General features: G+C 37.4%; 1 protein-coding gene across 1 annotated transcript in view; it reads right to left on the bottom strand.

Moving 5' to 3' along the window:
* Positions 1–20,431, bottom strand: part of LOC140154349 (serine/threonine-protein kinase 36-like) — a 51,911-nt gene that overhangs the window by 6,342 nt on the left and 25,138 nt on the right. Inside the window, exons 15-24 of the mRNA XM_072176919.1 lie at positions 7,478–7,605; positions 6,801–6,908; positions 6,439–6,537; positions 5,709–5,803; positions 4,411–4,474; positions 4,025–4,135; positions 2,984–3,120; positions 2,037–2,214; positions 1,488–1,591; positions 499–704 (exon numbers count right to left, since the gene is read on the bottom strand). Coding sequence (XP_072033020.1) covers positions 499–704; positions 1,488–1,591; positions 2,037–2,214; positions 2,984–3,120; positions 4,025–4,135; positions 4,411–4,474; positions 5,709–5,803; positions 6,439–6,537; positions 6,801–6,908; positions 7,478–7,605 — 1,230 coding nt within the window. The remainder of the gene's footprint in view (positions 1–498; positions 705–1,487; positions 1,592–2,036; positions 2,215–2,983; positions 3,121–4,024; positions 4,136–4,410; positions 4,475–5,708; positions 5,804–6,438; positions 6,538–6,800; positions 6,909–7,477; positions 7,606–20,431) is intronic.

Below are 20,431 nucleotides of genomic sequence, written 5' to 3'. Positions count from 1 at the left end.
ATAAGGAGGAGGTACGTATCAAGCGATGGATAAAGGAATCCATATGGATCAAGAGGAAAGGAATGAATAACACCATGAACCAAGACAAGGGCACATATAATCAGAGTAATCTTTACAACCCTCTGCTACAAAGCGACAAAAGGACTGGCAACACTAGTTCCCGCAGTACCAGAGCTTCAACTGACTGGTCTAGAACGATGAAATGCCAGTTGGTGCGTTTTACCATCATTTCACCACTAATCTATTGGTTTTGTAAATCAATCCTTAATAATACATGACTATATTTAGTTGATGCATATCTACAACCCTGTAAATGTGCTTTGCATGTGATAAGGTTCTCATGATAAGGTGCCAAACACTGCACAGGCAATTAAGTCCCCATGTACAACTATGAAGCATGGTAGACTTTCTGTAGGATTAGGCCTATTCAAAATCCATATTCTCACTTTTAAATTCTTTTGGTGAAAAAGAAACAGAAACCATTTAAGTACAACTCACCAATAGGAACCTCTAGCAGGTCAGGTTTCAGGAATATTCGGCAAGCTTCTACTAGTTTTGGCAAGATAAGACTCTGTTGTAGACTATTAGTTATTGCTGACATCAACATGTCATGTACATCCATAGCAAATGGAAAACACAGGAGTTGACAGACATGCAGGATAATATCAACCACCATACCAGCAAGGTCTTGCTCATCACTGATACTGAAAGGTAAGAGAATAATCAATGGGATTTGTTATATATTGTCTTGGACTCACATTACAATGCAATGGTATGTTTGATTCATAGAGAAACCACATTTCTGAAGATTTCATCTTGGTACATACATATTTTGGGCACTATTAAGAGGTAAAGTTACAGTTTCTGGCAGAGAAGAATGGCAGTTGTTTACATTTGGAGAGCTTACAGAGCGAAAACACGGAAGTAGGGTTCTGATTGGCTGATTCAATCGTCTGACAATCATAACAACAAACCGATAATCCGATTGGTTGATTACGAGTCAAAACTTTGGTCGGTGCAGAGCAGCGCTCTTGAAGGGAACAAAAATATTTCACTTATTAACAGGGCGCGCATGTCAATCTGAGCAAGGAACTGCCATTGTTCTCTGAAACCAAGTGATGTTCAGAATTCTTCAATAATATACTGCAAATCTAAAATAAAGTTATAATCTGTTCCAATTGCAGCAACACCTCATGCATATTGTCCTGGGTGGGATTAGGCCAGGGGTCACTGGACGGGCATGATAACCAGCACTAGAGCAAAGTAAAATGCTAATGCCTTTTACAATACATCCAAAGGTCCAGGGGAATTAATGAGGTGTCGGAATAAATAATGATTGTAACGATATATCCCACATGCTAAGTCTACTTATTTTGGAAAAGGACTTTGGCATAGACTTTGAAAGACCAAGATTTCAACAGCATTGTGCAAATCTGTATAACACAGTATGTTCTGCTTCTTATAGGTGAAAATGAATACATATTTACCTTCCACCTAAAATAGACAGGAAGTCTTTAGATATTAAAGTACTAAGACTTAGCATCACAGCTCCCTCAGCATTACATAGCAATGGCACACACTGATATGGTTCCTGTAAAAAAAGAAAAAGAAAAGAAGAACATACACAGTGAATTAAGACATCTTGCCAAAGTGCATGTATTCAAATCCTCACTGAACACATTTACAATACATACGCAAAAATGAGTTTTGAAAAAAAATTTTGTGGACATATTTTCATTTAGATGTAATGAGCCTCTTTAATAGGCATCCGCAAAAAGTAGACCCTCCAATGAACACTTCATGATGCTAAGCCCTGGGGCTTCTGAGGGCATTTCCCCTGTACCTTTGCTGAGGGATTAACCATGGACCCCCATCAGAAGTGCTCACATAAACCCTTGGACTCCACAATGTGAGATATTCTTCTCACTTCAACTATGCCTTTTTTTAGATGGTCACTTGATTAGCGAATGCTCCATTTATACTTACTTTTAAGTGGTATTTTACATAATTGAGTATGTCTATTCTATATGACTTGCCTGTGTAAAGACAATAGTGATGACTTGTAGACCAGCCATAAGTCCTGCAGGAGAGATGAGACTCCATTCAGGTTGACAGCTAGGCAAGGATGGGTTTGGGCCATCTTCATTATCATCTTCAAGGTCTTGTATGGGTAGGCCTGATTCAGGCTCAATTACTCCCAATGATTGCACTATCCTGTTGTAATAACAAAAAAGTGAGAAACACATGCAAAATGAATAGATTTCATGAGTAGTTATTATGATAAACAAAGGCTTCTAAAGGCAGTTATGAGCTAAAGCAGTCTTTCACTGTCTTCTAAAGCTGAATTTATACTTGATTGCCTTTGCTGAAAAGCGATTCTCACACATGCTAAGTGTTTACTTCCGTTTTCAAAGCATCAAGCCCATCAATTGATACAAATCGCTGAAGCAAAAATAATGTTGTTTTGCAAGTCAAAGAAATCTCAACTTCAGAGCTATGACGCTTGACACATGAATGTATCAAGCAATCATTGCCAACCAACTGGATCTATTATAATTGTTGTCTGCATTTGCTATCGCCGTGATAAGTATAAATGCAAAAGCGATGGGCGACGCTTCGCAAAATTCTGTGATTGCCAATCGCTTTCCAAAAGCGGTACATTGCAATCTCTCAGCAATCAAGTATAAATTCAGTTTAACAGTTTAATCCTACCTTGAGTTACTGTCAAAACATGCTATGAATAAAACAATGTGTAAGGAGCCAATTTGCAAAGTAATACGATAACTGAATTCAAAAGCCATTTTGAAGCTGCTATGTCAAAAAGTATTTGGCATTTGTGATGGCCACAGCTCTGTAAGTGACCTGCTTATATTTGCTTGGTCAAAATTAATGAACCTTTTTTTTTAAAATTCCCATCCCCCAAATCAGAGTATCATCCATCTGCAAGACTCACTATACAACACACTAATTTGTAAAGCCTCACCTGTTCCATAACATCTGCCAGACACCTGACTCAATGAGTATCCTGCTCACTGTGGTCTCACCAACATTCAAGAATTGACACAGCAGTAGCATTAAACCATCTAAAACACCATAGTCAAATGGGCAACGCACACAGATCTGCAAGAATAATAATTACCATGAATAAATGATCACTTATATCATTGTTGACAAAGACTTAAATACAGATGTTACACAAAAGCAAGAACATTTCAGCATGCCTGAAAATTTGACTGATTCAATTACAAAAAAGTATCCATATTCAGTCCAAGAGAACGCCAAATATGGATCAGGAGTATTACATAATAATACCCTGCTATGACAATAGCTGCACTATATTAATCGTATAATCTCCTTATGTGGTTAGCATGACTGGGCCAGGAAATCCACAAGGTCAGCCAATGTATGTACATGTATTCGGTACATGTACCATATCTTTTACAATGGGTGATAAATTTCTGGTTTGTTTTATTTCAAAGCGCAACATTCGATATTCTAAAGCTTGGTCCAAATCCAAGAGAAGAACCAACTCTAGTAATTTATGTGGTTGCAAATTATATCAGACGTTGCCTTTTTGATAGAAATGGTGTTTGTTGATGTGCACAGTTTCCCATTAGATCATAACATGTTGTTGTACATCCAAGGTCAAAGGTCTTTTAATCCATATTTGGCGTTGTTCTGGGACTGATATTTGGACATTTTTACAGTTCTAAATCTTTCTTCAGCAAATGTGAATCTATACAAAGAATCTCTGTTAAAACTTTCTTTTAAACATGTGTTTCATAACAGAACTGTAAACGGCTGAAAGAATTTACTCTATTTCTGTCATTGTTGAGGCTGATAATGCAGATTCACTAAAGAAATATGGTTTACTATCTATATATTAAAATTCCTGTAAGCAGATCAATTTTCTATTTGGACAAAACCTTCAATGTTACATTTAAACAACTGGAATTATTGTGAAGCCTTTTGATGACACAAGATGATTCATTCTTTCAATCATTGCCTTATAATAAATACTTACCTGTGATAGATCTGTTAGAGCTGATTGCAGAGCAGCTAATAAATCAGATGTTGGCATCTCTATTGCTATACCATGATATAATAACTGACTTACAAGAAGACAAGCAGCAGTCTGAAATGTAACAAATTATTACATGAAAATGAAGCTAAGTAATACTGTAGTTTATCAGCTCAGCTTAAAGGGCCAATGCAGATTTGCTTTTTGTTTGGGTTTTCTTGAGATGGACTAGTTTGAGTAAAGTTAACTTACAATAATCATTCATTTTTGTTTGAAAGACATTAAATTTACATTTGTTGCATGTATCATTGAGTGACTATCAATAGTCACATGCAGTTAACGGCAGCCTAGTTTTGTTTTCATTCTGAGAATATTTGTTAAAGACTTACTGTGTGGCTTGCTACTTGAGTGTCCAGGAGAATAGCTGCAAATAATACAGTAGCTTCTATCATCCTAAACACACAAAGGGAAAAAAAGATTCTCAGATCATAATGCAACAATGTTACAATTGGAGTGTCTTTATCCTCAATATTCTTCTGTACTTGAAGCCATACAAACATATATATAAGCATAAAAGTAGGCATAAGATATGCGTTAGGGTAAATGACACATACTCATAAAAGACAATCAAGGTTCTTATACTTTCATTTTCTTTTAAATGAGATGCCAATACATAATCATTTCATTTATACTGCTATCACCACATACTACTGCAGACTACTCACCAACATCCACCCTGTATGCTGTGAATTCTTGCATATTCATGAAGGCCGCTCGTTCGATCATGCATGTTTAACAAATCATGCAAGTATTACAAGCCTTCATGTTATGTAATAGATAGGCCCCGGCAAAAAACACAATTTTTAAAGGCAAAAAACGAGATATAAAAAGATAAAAAGCAAGATTTACCCCAAATTTGCTTTAAAAACCGAGATTTAACCGGAAAATCGCCGCCAAAAACAGAAAAATCCCTGAATATGAAAAACAAAATACTGCCCTCTGGAATTCCAATCAGTCCAATGTATGTAAACATGTGCCGATTCACCGATCGAAGGATGAAAAACGTAAACAGAAGTTCAAGTATTTCCACCTCAATATGTTGTTTACATAATAAATCCTTTCTCAGTTTAATAAATTTAACTATAAACTACTATAATTTGGTATTCAATTACCTTGACATGACATTTTAGAGACCAATTAAGCACTGAAACTACACACTGGTGAGTGCATTTTAAGCTTACTTGATCATTGTTGATGACATGAATTGTCAACACGGCATGGAACTCAATGATTTTCGGAAGTTTTTACGGCATTAAACACCTTGTTTTATTTATTGCGGCGAGAAAACCAAGATTGCGTTTTTTGCCAGGGCTTAGTAATAGAGTATTGTGTGTCTTTTCGTTTACGTGAAAATAAGCAGTATGTGCATTGCAGTTTTGTCTCTCACACTTCATGGAACAATTGCCCCTCATTAACATGTGATGCTGGAACTTCACCTGTTGGTGACTTGTCTGTATTAGTCTAACTGTTGAAGTTATCAATACATATAGCAAGTTAGGTAATGCAATACCAACATTTTTTACAGGTTTCCAAAAGGAAATCAACACAAGCATTGTGAATGATTTTGTCACATTATATGACTGACAACCAATTTTTTGATGGTAAATTATTTATTATTGCTACTTACTGTGGTGGTATTTCTCCCAGTGTTATGATAATACAAGCCAGGGTCTGTATTGTCATCTCATATACCGTGTTCTGATACATGTCATCTATTTCAACCTGTAAGGATAAATTCCATAATTATAATTTATTATCATTATTCTTCACCAAGAAGTTTAAAATAAGTTTTGAAGTTAATCGTAAACTGATTTGTAAGTATAACATAGAAAAAAGTATAACTCTTTGTTTCATGTTGCATCTAATACACAGACTTGACTTAGGATCTTTTTGATGCTATGCACTATGAAACTGTAAAAAGTCTTCTCACTCAGTTATTTTACCCATCATCAATTATCAACTGATATTATTGGAAACATTGGGTGGCAAAAATGTGTTACAGATTTAATACAACTTTTATTTACAATCAAAAGATTCAGTGTTCAAATTCTTCCAAGTGAGAAATTGGTTCCCCTAAAAATTCCACACCCAACACATCGGTGAGTGTCTGCTGGTTCTTGAACATGTAGCTGATCCATTTTGCTTTTGTAGGAACCGTGACAGATACTCCTTTGATCAGCAATTACTTCAATTACTTTTAACTGTATTTAAACAGCTGATAACAACAGATGCTATCTGACAAATGTCTCATTTTAAGACATTTATACACAATATGAAAGTTTCATTAATCATTTAAATACATGTGTAAATACATATGAAAGTCTGTATTAGATGGTCTAAAGTGTTTGGTTACTAACCTTTCCTTGAAGAATAAGAATTAAGAATGGAATGTGATCTTTGCCTTGTGCTAGAAATTCACATAGCTCCTTGGATACCTGACAACTGAAGTATAGAGTCTACAAAATAAAAAATAAAACACATTCCGAATGAGATTAATCTGTGAAAAACAATACTGCAGCAAGAACATGTCGCACATAATGGACAAGGTGCTTAAAACTACTGCCTCTACTGTGAAGAAGTGATAATATGATTTTGACATATCTCAATGGCATCAAAATAATTATTGTGAAGTATGTTAGAAATCTTTAAGAGTTCTTGTTTTTTCAACTTCATACACGAAAAAGTTAACTTTGAATGTTATAAAGAGTACATTGCTTACCTTGAGTACATTTTCACAGAATGATGGATTAATAAGGAATGTGAAGAAATTCTTGGTGAGTTCCTGATGTTTGGGGTCTGCCATCTGAGCACCTACACAGTCAGCCATCTGTGAGAACGATAAAATCATTTAATGGTCATGAAAATATAGTTCACCAGTTGCAGTGACTTACTTGTAAGTTGTAATAAAATTTTATCATTTTAGGTCAAACACTCCTTATATCATTATCAAGAGTCAGACCAGAAGAGGAAGTTGATTCCAGTTTTACATGTTACTAATGGATGGGAATAAAGTGAACCTCTTTATTTTGACATATGTTCAGTAAACTTGTATTTTATGTGTGTTTTTGTTTGCAATCTTCATGTAAAACAATGGTGGCAATAATGAACACCAAGTGCTAAATATGTCAACCTTTACAATGTTGGTGCTTTTGATTATCATTATATTTCTGCCACATGTATTCTCTACAATCCACTATAGTGGAATTCTCATAATGTTATACAGAGAACAGGCATTTTCCATAATTGTTCAGATTTCATCAATGTTGCACCATCGATGCATGGCAAATAACCTTTAAGACATTTAGAAAAATGCCTTTAGTTCTTCTCAAAACTAATTCTATTTTACAGTTTCAAGTGGACAGAGGTTTCAACAGACATGTGGAAAATTATACTCACCTTTCTCTTGCCTTCCAAACATGTATCCAGACCCAATGGAAGAAATACTAGTTCAGCTAAGGCACCAATGGACATACCACACAACTGGTCCCATCTTGCTGCTAAATCTTCCCCTTCTTGCAGATCATCTAATAAAGGACAGAAATATGGCTATCAGATGCTCAACAAAAATTGATCTACACTTGACACTTTCCACTGAAATGTCTAATTGACATCTAACAAGGGATTACATGACATTTTTGTGTCAGTTCCTGCAGAACTGACACCTTTAGTACAGGTTTGACGATCACGTGACAAATCGAATCTGTGACGTCAATATTAATATCGATATCAATTTTAGGCTGTTCTAGTTAAATTACATACCCATTGGCATTTTGGCTGTTCCATTTAATTTACATACTCAACATTTCCCTGTGCACTTAGTCCACAAATTGATCCTGATTTGCATTGTCGTATAGAGTTATATTTTTGTACACAACAGGGATGTTACTATTGTTTTAACTAAATGAAGCATACTTTTGCTTTTATCTTTCTTTGTCCTTTATTAATTATACTAGTGCACCTGCGGCTATGAGAGCCCAGATGCTGTGAGAGCACTGGCACGATAGCGATACTGTTTCATGCTCCCCTCAGTCATACAAAGGATTCCACCTATCAAGTTTAAGCCCAATAGGGCAAAGTTTAAATTTAGCCCCTACATGACCTTTGACCTCGGTTGACCTCAATTTTGTTTTGCGCATATATTCCCCTCGTATCAAGGATTGCACCCACCAAGTTTGAACCCCATAGGACAAAGTTTGAAATCCATGACCTTTGACCTTGGATGACCTCCATATAATGTTTTTCATGCTCCCCTCATACGAAGGTTTCGACCCACCAAGTTTGAGCCCGATCGGACAAAGTTTGAAATTTGACCCCTCCGTAATGACCTTTGACCTCGGTTGACCTCGATTTTATTTCAGGCATATATACCCCTCGTATCAAGGATTCCACCCACCAAATTTGGGCCCGATCGGGCCCGATCGGACAAAGTTTGAAAAATTTGACCTTTGACCTTGACCTCCAATGACCTCCGATGACCTTCAAAATCACACGGTCAACATGCTTTTCCTGGCACCTACCCATGTCCCAAATATCGGATTGATGCGGCGAAGCGCGGCGAAACGCATAGCCGGACAGACAGACAACGCTTATGATTATTATAGTATAGATAGAAATTAGGTGATTTAATTAATACTAGGCGGTTACCCGTATTTGGCGGTTCTCGGCTGTCGCGATTACCTGGCTGATGGTGACTGTACTCACCAAGTTTGATGCCAATAGTTTTTACTAATTTGACCTCAGATGACCTCAAAATGACCTCCCAAAATTTAGCTCTAAATGTTGACTGTACCCACCACGTTTCATGCCCTTGGCAGTTTTTAGTAATTTGACCTTGGATGAGCCCAAAATGACCTTCCAAAAATTTGACTCTAAAAGTTGACTGTACCCACCAAGTTTCATGCGCATCGACATTTTTTACTAATTTGACCTCAGATGACCCCTGGGTGACCCCGGATGACCCCAAAATGACCTTCCAAAAATTTGACTATAAAAGTTGACTGTACCCACCAAGTTTCATGCCCATACGATAGTTTTTACTAATTTGACCTCAAATGACCCCTGGATGACCTCGGGTGATCTTGGCTCACTATCGAAACAAACTTATTCTGTCTGAGGTCCAGATGCACCCACCCACCAAGTTTGAGGAACGTGCGACCCCTAGTGTCCGAGAAAATAGGCGGAAAACAGTTTTTACTAATTTGACCTCAGATGACCCCTGGGTGACCTTGACCCACTAATCAATACAAACTTGTTCCGTCTTAGGTCAAGATGCACCTACCCACCAAGTTTCATGCCCATATGACAGTTTTTACTAATTTGACCCCTAGATGACCTCTGGTGACCTTGACCCACTAACCAATACAAACTTGTTCTGTCCCGGGTCAAGACGCACCCACCCGTCAAGTTTGAGGAACGTGCGACCCCCAGTCTCAGAGAAAAACAGTTTTTACTAATATGACCCCTGGATGACCTTGGGTGACCTTGACCCACTAACCAATATAAACTCGTTCTTCCCCATACCAAGCTGCACCCACCCACCAAGTTTGAGGAACGTGCGACCCCCAGTCTCCGAGAAAAGAGGCGGACAGACAGACACACAAACACACAAACACACAAACAGACAGATTCTGGTGAATTATAGTAGGATAATTCTTTGTTTCAGCGACCCAGGGGTAAACAGACAAACAAAAACATAGGTCAAAATCCTTCAATTTCTGTGAAAATTGAACAAAAAAGTACCCAAATCCCTACATTTTATATCTCCCTGTGTTATAGACAAATTTTATATCGTCACATTTAAAATCATTTAAAATGACTTATAAATTGCCTTATGCTATAATCATGATAAAATAATGGGGTCTTATACATTTGTATTGTGTGAACTTTGTTACAAGCCGACGACGAATGTCGGCTTGTTCTGTCTTCTTCCAATTCTTTCTTTCTTTCTTTCTTTACAAGCCCGACGTCAAACGTCGGCTTGTGCTATCTCTTCTCAATTCTTACAAGCCGACGACGGATGTCGGCTTGTTCTGTCTCTTCTCAATTCTTTCTTCTTTCTTTCTTCTGGCAACCAATCAACTGCATCTAGCTTCGCAAAGGATTGACAGATTTCAACCAAAGTTGACCCAAATGACCACTGGGCTAGGCCAAACCTTCCATTTGACTTTGACCTCGCTGTGACCTTTGACCTAGCTATAATGGTAAACAATGTGATTTCACAAAAAATGCTTCTCCTTCCACAAATTTCATGCAATGATCATGTGACTCATGCATATGAATCAACATGTGGCAGTGCTTAAAACTTCCTAAAAAGAATTGAGGTCAAAGGTCATTAAGGGGGTCATTTCCGGTCTGAAAGCTAAAAATATTCAAAAAATCACTGTCTTTACAAAATATATAGCAGAGAGTCGCCATTAGTACACATGCATTGCTACTAGCCAGGGTCTTTAGGATGCCTACAGGTTTGGGGTCAAAGGTCATTAAGGGGTTACTTCCGGTCAAAAACCAAAAATGTTCAACAAATTTTTATCTCAAAATGTAAACAGACCAGAATAATATAACCAACATACATGAATCAGTGTTACCTGATGTATACATGGTATTTTTATTTTGGGGGTCAAAGGTCATTAAGGGGTCACTTCCTGTTTTTAGCTGAATAACTTTAAGAATTTTTATCTCAAGAACTGAACATGTTAGAATTTTTTAATTAAAATTGAAACAATGCATTTTGTCGGTGTACATCAGGTTTTTTTTACATTGAGGTCAAAGGTCATTAAAGGGGTCAAAAGGTCAATCAAAAATTTTCAAAAAATCAAAATCCATGTATAAGTTCCGATTAAGCTGAAATTCACCAGGAATATTTCTTATGACATCCTAAGCACAGTGCAAGAGCAGTTGACCCCATCCGTAACCCAGGTGTCAAGTTATAGGGGTCAAATTGCGGCTTGTATTCAGCGTCTGTTGACTCTAGTTACAAGCCGACGACGGATGTCGGCTTGTTCTGTCTCTTCTCAATTCTTCTTTCTTTCTTCTTTCCTCTGGCAACCTCGTGACATTTTTGCGTGACTTGCCACGTTTCGCCCTAGCTCTCTTATGCTTCGACAGATTTCAACCATACTTGAGCCAAATGACCACTGGACTAGGCCAAACCTTCCATTTGACTTTGACCTTGCTGTGACCTTTGACCTAGCTATAATGGTCAAAATGTGATTTCACAAAAATGCTACTCCTTCCACAAATTTCATGCGATGAGAACATGGTTATATCATGTGACTTGACTTTAGTCGGTGTCTATAGGGTGTGCTCAAATAAGGGGTCAAAGGTCATTAAGGGGTCATTTCGGTCAAAGTCTAAAAATATTCAAAAAATCACTGTCTTTACCAATTATATAGCAGAGAGTCGCCATTAGCACACATGCATCTCTACTAGCCAGGGTCTTTAGGATGCCTACAGTTTTGGGGTCAAATGTCATTAAGGGGTTACTTCCGGTCAAAAACCAAAATGTTCAAAAGATTTTTATCTCAAAATGTAAACAGACCAGAGTAATATAACCATCATACATGAATCAGTGTTACTTGATGTATGCATGGTATTTTTATTTTGGGGGTCAAAGGTCATTAAGGGGTCACTTCCTGTTTTTAGCTAAATAACTTCAAGAATTTTTATCTCAACAACTAAACATAGTAGAATTTTTAAATTAAAATTGGAACAATGCATTTTGTCGGTGTACATAAGGATTTTTTTTCATTGAGGTCAAAGGTCATTAAAAGGGTCAAAAGGTCAATCAAAAATTTTCAAAAATCAAAATCCATGTATAAGTTCAGATTAAGCTGAAATTCACCAGGAATATTTCTTATGACATCCTAAGCACAATGCAAGAGCAGTTGACCCCATCCGTAACCCAGGGGTCAAGTTATAGGGGTCAAATTGCGGCTTGTATTCAGCGTCTGTTGACTCTAGTTACAAGCCGACGACGAATGTCGGCTTGTTCTGTCTCTTCTCAATTCTTCTTCTTCTTCTTTCTTACCTAGCCGGGACACCGGCTAGGTCTTGTGATGCTATCGGATCTTTCTTTCTTCTGGCAACACGTGACATTTTGCGTGACTTGCCACGTTTCGCCCTAGCTCTGTTATGCTTTGACTGATTTTGACCATACTTGGTCACAAACACCACTGACCAAGTCCCCACATGTGACATGAAATTGAACTCCATTTGACCTTTGACCTGCTCACAATGGCAAAAATGCGATTTTACTCTAAAATGCTTCTTCTTCCACAAATAACATGTGATGGTGACATGCTTAGGTCATGTGACTTGACTTTGGTCGGTGCCTATAGGGTGTTCACAGATAAGGGGTCAAAGGTCATTAAGGGGTCATTTCCGGTCTGAAAGCTAAAAATATTCAAAAAATCACTGTTTTTACAAATTACATAGCAGAGTGTTGTCATTAGCACACATGTATTGCTACTAACCAGGGTCTTTGGGGTGTCTATAGTTTTGAGGTCAAAGGTCATTAAGGGGTAAAAAAAAAAAAAAAACCAAAAATCATCAAATATGTTCATTTTTTTTATCTCAAAAGCGTAACCAGACCAGAGTGACATAAACTTCATATATGCATTAGTGTTACCCGATGTATGCACGGTATTTTTATTTTTTGGTCAAAGGTCATTTAGACGTCATTTCGGTTTTAAGCTAAATAACTTAAGAATTTTTATCTCCATAACTAAGCATAGTAGAATTTTTTAATTTAAACTGTAACAATGCATTTTCCCGGTGTATATGAGGGTTTTTTTGTATTGGGGTCAAAGGTCATTAAGGAGGTCAAAACGTCACAGTTGCAAAAAATGTTTAAAATTACGGAAAAGTAGCTGTATCTCAGCCTATGGAAGACGGATAAAGCCCCTACATGCTACAGTGATACACCATTAATGGTGTGAGATATCCATAATAGCCGGTCAAAGGTCAAACTTTAAGACTGGCATTTCCGGCCCCGGCTAGGTCCAGATCTGTAGCCAGATCTAGTTTCTTCTTTCTTCTGGCAACCGCAATCAACTGCATGTAGCTCCATGCAAGGATTGACAGATTTCAACCAAAGTTGACCCAAATGACCATTGGGCTAGGCCAAACCTTCCATTTGACTTTGACCTCGCTGTGACCTTTGACCTAGCTATAATGGTCAAAAATGTGATTTCACAAAAAATGCTACTCCTTCCACAAATTTCATGCGATGAGGACATGGTTATATCATGTGACTCGACTTTAGTCGGTGTCTATAGGGTGTGCTCAGATAAGGGGTCAAAGGTCATTAAGGGGTCATTTCTGGTCAAAGTCTAAAAATATTCAAAAATTCACTGTCTTTACAAATTACATAGCAGAGAGTCGCCATTAGCACACATGCATTGCTACTAGCCAGGGTCTTTAGGATGCCTACAGTTTTGGGGTCAAAGGTCATTAAGGGGTTACTTCGGTCAAAACCAAAATTATCAAAAATGTTCAAAACATTTTTATCTCAAAATATAAACAGACCAGAATAATATAACCAACATACATGAATTAGTGTTCCCTGATGTATGCATGGTATTTTTTATTTTGGGGGTCAAAGGTCATTAAGGGGTCACTTCCTGTTTTTAGCTGAATAACTTCAAGAATTTTTATCTCAAGAAATGAACATGTTAGAATTTTTTAATTAAAATTGGAACAATTCATTTTGTCGGTGTACATAAGGTTTTTTTTTTTTTGAGTTCAAAGGTCATTAAGGGGGTCAAAAGGTCAATCAAAAATTTTCCAAAAATCAAAATCCATGTATAAGTTCCGATTAAGCTGAAATTCACCAGGAATATTTTTTATGACATCCTAAGCACAATGCAAGAGCAGTTGACCCCATCCGTAACCCAGGGGTCAAGTTATAGGGGTCAAATTGCGGCTTGTATTCAGCGTCTGTTGACTCTAGTTTCTTTCTTTCTTCTGGCAACCGCAATCAACTGCATGTAGCTCGCAAGGATTAACAGATTTCAACCAAAGTTGACCCAAATGACCATTGGGCTAGGCCAAACCTTCCATTTGACTTTGACCTCGCTGTGACCTTTGACCTAGCTATAATGGTCAAAAATGTGATTTCACAAAAAATGCTACTCCTTCCACAAATTTCATGCGATGAGGACATGGTTATATCATGTGACTCGACTTTAGTCGGTGTCTATAGGGTGTGCTCAGATAAGGGGTCAAAGGTCATTAAGGGGTCATTTCTGGTCAAAGTCTACTAAAAATATTCAAAAATTCACTGTCTTTACAAATTACATAGCAGAGAGTCGCCATTAGCACACATGCATTGCTACTAGCCAGGGTCTTTAGGATGCCTACAGTTTCGGGGTCAAAGGTCATTAAGGGGTTACTTCCGGTCAAAAACCAAAATTATCAAAAATGATCAAAACATTTTTATCTCAAAATGTAAACAGACCAGAATAATATAACCAACATACATGAATTAGTGTTCCCAGATGTATGCATGGTATTTTTATTTTGGGGGTCAAAGGTCATTAAGGGGTCACTTCCTGTTTTTAGCTGAATAACTTCAAGAATTTTTATCTCAAGAACTAAACATGTTAGAATTTTTTAATTAAAATTGGAACAATGCATTTTGTCGGTGTACATAAGATTTTTTTTTTCATTGAGGTCAAAGGTCAATAAGGGGGTAAAAAGGTCAATCAAAAATTTTCAAAAAATCAAAATCCATGTATAAGTTCCGATTAAGCTCAAATTCACCAGGAATATTTCTTATGACATCCTAAGCACGATGCAAGAGCAGTTGACCCCATCCGTAACCCAGGGGTCAAGTTATAGGGGTCAAATTGCGGCTTGTATTCAGCGTCTGTTGACTATAGTTACAAGCCGACGACGAATGTCGGCTTGTTCTGTCTTCTTCCAATTCTTCTTCTTCTTCTTTCTTCTTCTTCTGGCAACCGCAATCAACTGCATCTAGCTCCGCAAGGGATTGACAGATTTCAACCAAACTTGACACAAAAGACCACTGGGCTAGGCCAAACCTTCCATTTGACTTTGACCTTGCTGTGACCTTTGACCTAGCTATAATGGTCAAAATGTGATTTCACAAAAATGCTACTCCTTCCACAAATTTCATGCGATGAGGACATGGTTATATCATGTGACTCGACTTTAGTCGGTGTCTATAGGGTGTGCTCAGATGAGGGGTCAAAGGTCATTAAGGGGTCATTTCCGGTCAAAGTCTAAAAAATATTCAAAAAATCACTGTCTTTACAAATTACATAGCAGAGAGTCGCCATTAGCACACATGCATTGCTACTAGCCAGGGTCTTTAGGATGCCTACAGTTTCGGGGTCAAAGGTCATTAAGGGGTTACTTCCGGTCAAAAACCAAAATTATCAAAAATGTTCAAAAATTTTTTATCTCAAAATGTAAACAGACCAGAATAATATAACCAACATACATGAATTAGTGTTCCCTGATGTATGCATGGTATTTTTATTTTGGGGGTCAAAGGTCATTAAAGGGTCACTTCCTGTTTTTAGCTGAATAACTTCAAGAATTTTTATCTCAAGAACTAAACATGTTAGAATTTTTTAATTAAAACTGAAACAATACATTTTGTCGGTGTACATAAGGTTTTTTTTTTCATTGAGGTCAAAGCTCATTAAGGGGTCAAAAGGTCAATCAAAAATTTAAAAAATCAAAATCCATGTATAAGTTCGATTAAGCTGAAATTGACCAGGAATATTTCTTATGACATCCTAAGCACAATGCAAGAGCAGTTGACCCCATCCGTAACCCAGGGGTCAAGTTATAGGGTCAAATTGCGGCTTGTATTCAGCGTCTGTTGACTCTAGTTTCTTACAAGCCGACGTCAAACGTCGGCTTGTGCTGTCTTCTTCCAATTCTTCTTTCTTTCTTTCTTCTGGCAACCAATCAATTGCATCTAGCTCCGCAAGGGATTGACAGATTTCAACCATACTTGACCCAAATGACCACTGGGCTAGGCCAAATCATCCATATGACTTTGACCTGGCTGTGACCTTTGACCTTGACCTTATGGCCAAAAATGTTGATTTCACAAAAAATGCTACTCCTTCCACAAATTACATGTGATGATGACATGGTTAAGTCATGTGACTCAACTTTAGTCAGTGTCTATAGGGTGGTCACAGATAAGGGGTCAAAGGTCATTAAGGGGTCTTTTCCTGTTTTTAGCTGAATAACTTCAAGAATTTTTATCTCAAGAACTGAACATGATAGAATTTTTTAATTAAAATTGGAACAATGCATTTTGTCGGTGTACATAAGGGTTTTTTTCCATTGAGGTCAAAGGTCATTAAGGGGGTCAAAAGGTCAATCAAGAATTTTCAAAAAATCAAAATCCATGTATAAGTTCCGATTAAGCTGAAATTCACCAGGAATATTTCTTATGACATCCTAAGCACAATGCAAGAGCAGTTGACCCCATCCGTAACCCAGGGGTCAAGTTATTAAGGGTCTTTTCGGTCTGAAAGCTAAAAATATTCAAAATTCACTGTCTTTACAAATTACATAGCAGAGAGTCGCCATTAGCACACATGCATTGCTACTAGCCAGGGTCTTTAGGATGCCTACAGTTTCGGGGTCAAAGGTCATTAAGGGGTTACTTTCGGTCAAAAACCAAAATTATCAAAAATGTTCAAAACATTTTTATCTCAAAATGTAAACAGACCAGAATATAACCAACATACATGAATTAGTGTTACCTGATGTATGCATGGTATTTTTTATTTTGGGGGTCAAAGGTCATTAAGGGGTCACTTCCTGTTTTTAGCTGAATAACTTCAAGAATTTTTATCTCAAGAACTGAACATGTTAGAATTTTTTAATTAAAATTGGAACAATGCATTTTGTCGGTGTACATAAGGGTTTTTTTCCATTGAGGTCAAAGGTCATTAAGGGGTCAAAAGGTCAATCAAAATTTAAAAAAATCAAAATCCATGTATAAGTTCCGATTAAGCTGAAATTCACCAGGAATATTTCTTATGACATCCTAAGCACAATGCAAGAGCAGTTGACCCCATCCGTAACCCAGGGGTGAAGTTATAGGGGTCAAATTGCGGCTTGTAATCAGCGTCTGTTGACTCTAGTTTCTTCTTCTTCTTCTTTCTTCTGGCAACCGCAATCAACTGCATGTAGCTCCGCAATGATTGACAGATTTCAACCAAAGTTGACCCAAATGACCATTGGGCTAGGCCAAACCTTCCATTTGACTTTGACCTTGCTGTGACCTTTGACCTAGCTATAATGGTCAAAAATGTGATTTCACAAAAAATGCTACTCCTTCCACAAATTACATGCAATGATCATGTGACTCATGCATATGAATCAACATGTGGCAGTGCTTAAAACTTCCTAAAAAGATTGAGGTCAAAGGTCATTAAGGGGTCATTTCGGTGAAAGTCTGAAAAATTTGTAAAAAATATTCAAAAATCACTGTCTTTACAAATTATATAGCAGAGAGTCGCCATTAGCACACATGCATTGCTACTAGCCAGGGTCTTTAGGATGCCTACAGTTTTGGGCTCAAAGGTCATTAAGGGGTTACTTCCGGTCAAAAACGAAAATTATCAAAAATGTTTAAAAAATTTTTATCTCAAAATGTAAACAGACCAGAATAATATAACCAACATACATGAATAAGTGTTTCCTGATGTATGCATGGTATGTTTATTTTGGGGGTCAACGGTCATTCACGGGTCACTTCCTGCTTTTAGCTGAATAACTTCAAGACTTTTTATCTCGAGAACTAAACATGTTAGAATGTTTTAATTAAAATTGGAACAATGCATTTTGTCGGTGTATACAAGGTTTTTTTTTCATTGAGGTCAAAGGTCATTAAGGGGGTCAAAATGTCAATCAAAATTTTCAAAAAATCAAAATCCATGTATAAGTTCCGATTAAGCTGAAATTCACCAGGAATATTTCTTATGACCTCCTAAGCACAATGCAAGAGCAGTTGACCCCATCCGTAACCCAGGGGTCAAGTTATAGGGGTCAAATTGCGGCTTGTATCAGCGTCTGTTGACTCTAGTTCTTACAAGCCGACGACGAATGTCGGCTTGTTCTGTCTCTTCTCAATTCTTCTTTCTTTCTTACAAGCCGACGACGGATGTCGGCTTGTTCTGTCTCTTCTTAATTCTTCTTCTTTCTTTACAAGCCGCCGACGGATGTCGGCTTGTTCTGTCTCTTCTCAATTCTTTCTTCTTTCTTTCTTCTGGCAACCTCGTGACATTTTGCGTGACTTGCCACGTTCGCCCCTAACTCTCTTATGCTTCGACAGATTTCAACTATACTTGAGCCAAATGACCACTGGACTAGGCCAAACCTTCCATTTGACTTTGACCTTGCTGTGACCTTTGACCTAGCTATAACGGTCAAAAATGTGATTTCAAAAAAAAATGCTACTTCTTCCACAAATTTCATGCAATGATAATGTGACTCATGCATATGAATCAACATGTGGCAGTGCTTAAAACTTCCTAAAAGAATTGAGGTCAAAGGTCATTAAGGGGTCATTTCGGTCTGAAAGCTAAAAATATTCAAAAAATCACTGTCTTTACAAAATATATAGCAGAGAGTCGCCATTAGCACACATGCATTGCTACTAGCCAAGGTCTTTAGGATGCCTACAGGTTTGGGGTCAAAGGTCATTAAGGGGTTACTTCCGGTCAAAAACCAAAAATGTTCAAAAATTTTTATCTCAAAATGTAAACAGACCAGAATAATATAACCAACATACATGAATTAGTGTTCCCTGATGTATGCATGGTATTTTTATTTTGGGGTCAAAGGTCATTAAGGGTCACTTCCTGTTTTTAGCTGAATAACTTCAAGAATTTTTATCTCAAGAACTGAACATGTTAGAATTTTTTAATTAAAATTGGAACAATGCATTTTGTCGGTGTACATAAGGTTTTTTTACATTGAGGTCAAAGGTCATTAAAAGGGTCAAAAGGTCAATCAAAAATTTTCAAAAAATCAAAATCCATGTATAAGTTCCGATTAAGCTGAAATTCACCAGGAATATTTCTTATGACATCCTAAGCACAGTGCAAGAGCAGTTGACCCCATCCGTAACCCAGGGGTCAAGTTATAGGGTCAAATTATGCGGCTTGTATTCAGCGTCTGTTGACTCTAGTTCTTTCTTTCTTCTGGCAACCAATCAACTGCATCTAGCTTCGCAAAGGATTGACAGATTTCAACCAAAGTTGACCCAAATGACCACTGGGCTAGGCCAAACCTTCCATTTGACTTTGACCTCGCTGTGACCTTTGACCTAGCTATAATGGTCAAAAATGAAAATTTCAAAAAAATGCTACTCCTTCCACAAATTTCATGCAATGATCATGTGACTCATGCATATGAATCAACATGTGGCAGTGCTTAAAACTTCCTAAAAAGAATTGAGGTCAAAGGTCATTAAGGGGGACATTTCCGGTCTGAAAGCTAAAAGTATTCAAGAAATCACTGTCTTTACAAAATATATAGCAGAGAGTCGCCATTAGCACACATGCATTGCTACTAGCCAGGGTCTTTAGGATGCCTACAGGTTTGGGGTCAAAGGTCATTAAGGGGTTACTTCCGGTCAAAAACCAAAAAGTTCAAAATTTTTTATCTCAAAATGTAAACAGACCAGAGTAATATAACCATCATACATGAATCAGTGTTACCTGATGTATGCAAATTATTTTTATTTGGGGGGTCAAAGGTCATTAAGGGGTCACTTCCTGTTTTTAACTAAATAACTTTAAGAATTTTTATCTCGACAACTGAAAATAGTAGAATTTTTTAATTAAAACTGGAACAATGCATTTTGTCGGTGTACATAAGGTTTTTTTTCCATTGAGGTCAAAGGTCATTAAGGGGGTCAAAAGGTCAATCACAAATTTTCAAAAAATCAAAATCCAAGTATAAGTTCCGATTAAGCTGAAATTCACCAGGAATATTTCTTATGACATCCTAAGCACAATGCACAAGAGCAGTTGACCCCATCCGTGACCCAGGGGTCAAGTTATAGGGGTCAAATCGCGGCTTGTATTCAGCGTCTGTTGACTCTAGTTCTTTCTTTCTTCTGGCAACCAATCAACTGCATCTAGCTTCGCAAAGGATTGACAGATTTCAACCAAAGTTGACCCAAATGACCACTGGGCTAGGCCAAACCTTCCATTTGACTTTGACCTCGCTGTGACCTTTGACCTAGCTATAATGGTCAAAAATGTGATTTCACAAAAAATGCTACTCCTTCCACAAATTTCATGCAATGATCATGTGACTCATGCATATGAATCAACATGTGGCAGT

The sequence above is a fragment of the Amphiura filiformis genome, chromosome 1 (assembly GCF_039555335.1).
Source record: "Amphiura filiformis chromosome 1, Afil_fr2py, whole genome shotgun sequence".
Taxonomy (NCBI): Eukaryota; Metazoa; Echinodermata; class Ophiuroidea; order Amphilepidida; family Amphiuridae; genus Amphiura; species Amphiura filiformis.
Note: the sequence above shows the minus strand (reverse complement) of the source record. Positions and strands in the feature narration are given on the sequence as shown.